Below are 6542 nucleotides of genomic sequence, written 5' to 3' on the forward strand. Positions count from 1 at the left end.
AAACTGCTACTAGCCAGCCTGGAGATGAACTTGCCATTGCTTTCCCTGAACTTCTGACAACGAGATCCTGATGTTCAGCTAAAACTTTCCTTTTCCCACCTCCCCGTTCCTACAAACTGCCCCGAATCGTCTTGATTGCCATTAATAAAAAAAAAAAAAAAAGGGGGGGGGGGGGGAAGGGGGAGAGAGAAATAAGGAAAAAAAAAAAAGAAGAAAAAGAAAAAAGAACCAGAGAGCCAGCAGTCTTATGGAAACAGCACGGCAGGTAAACCAGGTTAGCATCGTTCCGAAACAGCCACGAGCTGGCGGGGCGAGGGCCGGCGCCCCCCGGCCGTCCCTCCTCGGCCCGGGGCCGGGGGCCAGCGGCCGGGGCCCGGCTCGGCGGGGCGCCGCGGGAGGCGGCGTTTCTCTTCCCTGCGGGGCGGAGAGGGGCGGGCGGCAGGGCCGCGCCGCGGGGAGCCGCGCCCGCGGCGGGGGCTCCCTCAGAGCCTGAAGGAGGCCTCGGAGAAGGGATGCTGCATCTTGAAGCTAGACAAGAAGCACTGGAGGGGCGGGGGCAGGGGGTTGAGGAGGGATGGCGGGAGGCTGGGGAAAAAGAAATCATCTCCTCTGACCTCTAACGAAGTGCCCGGTTTTTTCTTAAGCTCTTCACATTTCCTAAATTTGCAGATCTGGTGTCCCGTTTTGCGGTTCCTGCAACTGCTGCAGACTCCACAGTTGATGAGCCGCTTGCAGGGTACGCACACCCCGCAGCGTTTCCGCTTCTTCTTGGCGGGGTTGCCCGCCCCGGCCCCGGCCCCGCCGCCGGTGCCACCGGCCCCCCCTCCGCCTCCGCCGCCACCGCCTCCGCCTCCGCCGCCCCCCGCGCCGGCGGCGGCGCCCAGGGCGGAGGCGGGCGAGGCCGAGGCGTGGCTCTGCGGGCAGTCCGCCAGGTTGGCGATCTGGAAGGCGCTGTCTGTGACGGCGGCCGAGGCCGCGGCGGGGGAGTGCAGGGCCGTCATGACGATGACCCCGGGGGGCAGAGAGAGGCCGCCCAGCGCCGGGATGGCCGAGAAGGTGCCGACGCGGTCGGGGAGGTTCATGATCTCGGCTTCGGCGGCGCCGCACTTGAGCTTGTTCATGCACTCGCCGGCCAGCGGCCGGCAGTGCTCGGGGGCGAGGGTGGAGAGGAAGTTGCCGTTGGCCATGGGCAGGGCGGGCTGCTCGGCCGGCGGGCAGCCGGGCTTGCCCAGCCGCTGCGAGTCGCTCCGGTGGTGCATGCCGCCCCTGCCGGCGTGCAGCGAGGAGGCGGCGGCGGCGGCCGCGGAGGCGGCGGCGGCGGCGGCGGAGGAGGAGGAGGAGGGTTTCCTCGCGCCGCCCGCCGCGCCGCCGCCGCCGCCGCTGCCCCAGAGCATGGCGGTGGCGGCGGCGGCCGTGGCGGTGTCGCAGTTCCAGGGGGACATGCCGATGCGGGCGGCGGCGGCGGCGGCCGCGCTGGGGAAGATGGGGGTGGTGATGCGGGCGATCTTGGCCGCCTGGGGGAAGGCGCCGCCGTTGGTCTTGTAGAAGGTGGCGAAGGAGCGGTACCTCTCCATCTCCGAGTTGTAATCCACAAGGCTGTTGAGGGCCCCCTCGGGCAGGTGGCTGTCCTTGGGCAGCCCCGGCGCCTCGGGGTTGGGGCCGCTCTCCACGCACACGTTGGTGTTCATGGTGGCCGGAGCGGGGGGGCGGCGGGAAGGGACGGGACGGGGGGGCTGGGGGCCGGGGGGAGAGGGACGGGGCGGGGGGGGGGGGGTCGCTTAATCCTCCTCCTCCTCCTCCGGACGCATCCCCGCGGTCGGTGCTTGGCCGGGCAGCCGTTCCTCCGGCATCCTCACGGGAGCTGCCGCAGCTGAAACACAAAAAGTCATTTCCGAGGGGGTGCACGCGTGCGGGGGGCGCTCACGGCCGCCCACGGCCACCCCGGGGGAGGGGGGAGCACACACGGGTGGGGGGCATACGCCGCCCTACCCGCGGGCCGAGGGCTCGAAGCGCCGGCCCGGGTGGAGCAAGCGCGGTCCCGGGACAAAGTGGGGGCGGGGGACACGATACGGGGACCAGGAGCTGCCCACCTACCAGCACCGGGAAAAATGAAAAGGCAGGGAAGAAGGGCGGGGGGAACATAAATAAAAGGAATTAGAAAAAAAAAAGAAAAAAGAGGGAGGTGGGGGAGGGAGCCGCCAGCTGCCACGGTGTCCTTCTGAGCCCGGCGGTCATTAGCTGCCTGCCGGCACAGCTGGCTCCGCCGGGCGCTGGTTGCGGCGGCACCGGCTCCCCCGGCCCCCCCCCCCGCCGCCTCCGGGCACGGGGGGGCTGCCTGCGGGCCGCGGGGGGCACGGGGCTAGGTTTAAAAAAAAAAAAAATACTTAAGCAATTTCACAGCCTGTGATCCCGGCGCCTGCAGCTGTACTAACGACGGAGTATTTATCCCAGCCTCTCGGGGAGGATTCCCCGCCACCGCCGCCGGAGGCTGCGCAGGGAGGGCTGGGGACACACGCACCGAGACGGGGACAGCCCCTCTGCGGGCGCCGCGGGGCAGGGGGCTTCGCCGAGAGACAGCCCGGAAACGCTCGGGAGGACAGGTCGCTGTACCTGCTGAACTAGACCTCATCGGGGAAAGATGGCTTTCTGCTTCAGGTTAGGAAAGTTTAGGAGGGGGCTAAGGACACGGCGTCCGTGTTATTTCCCACCGCCCCTTTCTCCCCCAGGGACGTGAAGGGGGGTATTTTAGTTCATGGCAGTGAGGAAGGTATATTATGGCAGCCTACGCGAACTAAAGCAAACATAAGCATAACTTAAAATGCCCTCAGTTTATGAACACTGCCTCTTTGTTTTCCAGATGCTCTACCTGAATAGTTCAGATATTTCCAGCACCTTTTCTGATGTAGGGCTATCGATCAGAAACGCTCACTCGTGAGGCACTCGTGGGGCTACGTCTAGTTTCCAGACTCCGGTATGTTTAGTTCAAAATGGTTATCAATTACGGTAATTACGATCATAATTAGATTAATGAACCGTTTGCAGCCCAACCTACCGAGTGCAAAAACTTCGTCTTCTCCCAGCGTCGTGCACTGAAAGCGGGCTTTATGTAAACAAATCCAGATGAAGGGAGCGTAAATCTACAGAAGGAACCTCACCCCCGGCTGCACTGGGGACTGGCGGGCGTCTTTCCGTCGGAAAAAAAAAAAAAAAAAAGACCCCGAGCTCGCAGGAGCCACCTCTGTGTTTCCACGTCAGGGAAAAACCCAGACTCTCGCTGCCTTCACAGGTCTAGTGGCAATACAAAGGCTGCCCCGGAGAGCTCTAGGCTAAGCGTCGTCTTGGAGGGATGCGAAGGATTTGCATACAGCAGAAGAAAAAAAAAACCTCTCCCGTTTCCAGAAAGGAAAACCTAGCTGCATGTCCTCGATAACAACTACTCAATAAAACTAGTTTTGCCAGCCATGTGTACGAAAGCCACGCATCTGGTAAGGAATAAAATGTTAGCGTTCAGCCTTTTATGCCAGAAGTCATATGCGTTTTCTTGCCCTTTTCCCCCCAGCATTAAACTGGCTTCTCTCCACAAAACCTTCCCTCGCTGGCTACCTTTTCTCTCTCCGCGATCCCTTCTCAGGCTTTATTGCCACCAGCAGCGAGAAAATGATGGTGCCCACCAAGCGGGTCATTATTGTTTAATCGATGCATCTCCGGAGCATGAAAAGGGTACCCGAGACGCAGTTATTGATTTCCCTCCCCCTCTAACTATCGCCCTCTTTTCCACGAATGAAATAAATAAATAGAAATTGCTAGCCGGGCTTTGTGATTCCGTCCCTGCTTAAGCTAAATGTGACCGTACACGTTCAATATTGCATGTCTGCTCTGCCAAAGACAGAGAGATCAAAGGTCATATTTAACATTCAGGAGGAGGGGCGGGTGCAGATTAATTAATAAATTAATATAGCGACGCCTTTTATTGCCCAAGTCTAGCATTAATCTACTTTTACGATCCCAGGGGACAAGAACAACAGAAAAAAAAAGAGCCCCTGACAATCCCACAAAATTAAAAAAAAAAAAAAGAAAGAAAACCCACCCCCCTAAAAAAACCCTCACAACTAAAACCCAAAACACACACACAAAAACCGAAAAACAAAACAAAACCCGCGAAGAATATGGGGGGAAAAGATGAGGGGGGAAAAGCAAACCAGTCACTTACCAGGCTCTTTATTTGGGGGGGCTTGACTGTGCAGACGCTACCAGCCTGTCTGCCTTTAATTAGTTGCACATCAGTCCCTAACACAAAGAAGAAGAAGAAGAAGAAAAATATCCAGATGTGCCTTGGCAGCTCCTCAATTACAACTTTGATACTTGTAAACAAACTGCAAGGGGCGGTGGGGAAGGTGGGGTGGGGGGGCCGGGGGGGATAAATTAAGCCGCCGATCCACTAAACAAATACCTGTAAGTGGCTTTTTTCCCCCCTCTCCCTCTCTCGCTCGTTGCAGAGAAAGGAGGAGGAGGGGGGAGCAGGGGAGGCGGCGGGGGGCGAGGAAGGAGCAGGCACAGAGGGAGGGCGGGCGCGAGGGAGTGTGCGTGTGTGTGTGTGTGTGTGCGTGTGCGCGGTGGTCTCCTCTGCCGGCGCGCTGCTCGCCGCCCGTCTCCCGGCGCCCGCCCTCGCACACAGCGCCGGGAGTGCGTGTGCGTGTGGCGGTGCGGGGGAGGGGAGGGCGGGGGCGGGCGGGAGGCGATCGCCGCCGAGGTGAGGGAGCGCGCCGGGAGGACGCAGGGATGCGGACACCCGCCGCCGCCGAGCGCTGGCGGGGCCGCCGCCGAGCGGCGCGCACGGGCCGCGGCGCAGCGCGGGGGCCGCCCCCGCCGCGGGAGGGGAGCGCAGGGGGCGGCGGCGGGGGCGTTGCGGCCGCCCGGTGCGGGGCTGCCGGCGGGGCGGGGCCGCGCCGCGCCGCAGAGGGGAGGGGAGGGGGCGGCGGGGAGGGCGCGCCCCCCGCGCTGCGCCCTGTCACCCTCCCCGCGGGCGGGCGGGGAACTGCCGGCAAACTTTGTGCCCCGGGAAGTTTGCGGAGGGGAGCGGCGGTCCCCCCGGCCGGCCCAGCCCGGCGGGCTGGAGCGGGAGGCCGGTGCCCCGGTCGGCGCACGGCCACGCAGCCTGTAGTTTGCGTATCTCTAATGACTACCACCCCCCGCGCACGCTGTAATTTTCTTTCAGACGCGTGAGGTGCTGCGGATATCAGGCATATTTAGGCGAGATGGAGCCGGCTGAACTGTGGATGTTACCCCAAGTGTCTTGGCACTCACTAGAAGCGCTTTCCCAACATTTGCCCTTTTCCGGTGCCAGAGCCCAGGAGCTGCATGGCACCTGTCCGGGCAGGCCATGTGTACCCCGCACCTGAACTGCCAACATTAAAACGCATCTCTTAACAAGCCACCGGTGTACAGGTACTGCATGCAAACACACTGCAATTCCTTAAAGAATTTCAGCAAACTATTAAAAAAAAAACAACCAAGCCCACCTGCCTTCCCCAGAGTTCTTGCAAGCACAAAAAAGGGCCTATATTCACTGAATAAATTATGCATTGCAAGTTCTTCATCCAGCTCCTCTTGGTACCTCCAGAGCGAGCGCTGGTACTTACAGAGCCATTGCTGCAGCCTGGTGCTGCCAGCATGGGCACTAAGCAGTTAAGAAATGGATGTTTCTGCCAGGAAAATCATTTTAACCATTTGTAAATTACAGAAAAAGAAGGGAAAAATGTACTGTTTCATTGGTTTTATATGTAAGTAAATGAAGGATTTATGTGCAGACTGAAGTTTTATTTCCTTCTGCTCCAAACTGAATTCAAGCTCAGGGTGCTCAACACTACGGAATTACCCAAGGGAAAGCACTGCAGGAACCTTTTCCCAGGAGCAGCAAGACAAGGTGGATTTGAGCAGTGGGGTTTGGCAAGGACCAGCAGCCTCGTGGCTAATGCTCCATCAAGTGAGACTGACTGGTACAGGTGAGGGACAGTTTTGGTCAATCAGGTAGGTCACAGATCTACACGAAGTTGTGCCCCTGGCATTTATGTTATAGACTGGTATGCTTTATTTGGAAGCAGTATAGTTTATCTAGCTAATTACCTGCCTCTAACCATACGATATGCATTTTAAAATACCCCCAAACATGGATTTACATAATAAAGCATAACCTCCCGACTACCTAGCGTCATCCTTTATGACAGTTCTGCTGCCTTTTTCAAAGTCTTTTCTGTTTTGATACATTTTAACACAAACTTATAGGGGGGAAAATACAAATGAGGGGAAACGGTGTTTCAGTAATGTCACAAAGTGACAAAAAACAAGAGCTTTTCCTGTTGAGGTTCATTCCGTACCACTTTTCTCCCAAATTAGTTGTCAAAAGCCATATGCAATACTCCAAACACTGAGGACGTTTTTCAAACACAGACTTCTCTCGAACTCCAAACTTCCTTTAATCACAACCTGTGTCTTACTTAAGCAATGCTTTCAGAGTTAATTTATTACTCTTGAAGGAGCTACAT

At 58.5% G+C, this 6542-nt stretch overlaps 1 protein-coding gene and 1 long non-coding RNA gene across 2 annotated transcripts; both read right to left on the reverse strand.

Annotated features, from left to right (window-relative positions):
* Positions 1-444: 444 nt before the first annotated feature.
* On the reverse strand, positions 445-1751 carry CXXC4 (CXXC finger protein 4). Its single transcript, XM_048303302.1, has one exon. The coding sequence runs from the start codon at positions 1686-1688 to the stop codon at positions 483-485; it is 1206 nt and encodes a 401-aa protein (XP_048159259.1). The 5' UTR covers positions 1689-1751; the 3' UTR covers positions 445-482.
* Positions 1752-4492, reverse strand: LOC125325821. The gene is made up of 3 exons (XR_007203565.1): positions 4451-4492; positions 4211-4287; positions 1752-1870 (listed from the first exon to the last, which is right to left on the reverse strand). It is a non-coding gene; the product is annotated as an uncharacterized LOC125325821 (long non-coding RNA).
* Positions 4493-6542: the final 2050 nt, after the last annotated feature.

The sequence above is a fragment of the Corvus hawaiiensis genome, chromosome 5 (assembly GCF_020740725.1).
Source record: "Corvus hawaiiensis isolate bCorHaw1 chromosome 5, bCorHaw1.pri.cur, whole genome shotgun sequence".
In the NCBI taxonomy this organism is placed as follows: Eukaryota; Metazoa; Chordata; class Aves; order Passeriformes; family Corvidae; genus Corvus; species Corvus hawaiiensis.

What these genes read in the sequence shown, in the direction of transcription:
- CXXC4 (XM_048303302.1), bottom strand. Translation starts at nt 1,688, where the DNA reads ATGAACACCAACGTGTGCGTGGAGAGCGGCCCCAACCCCGAGGCGCCG.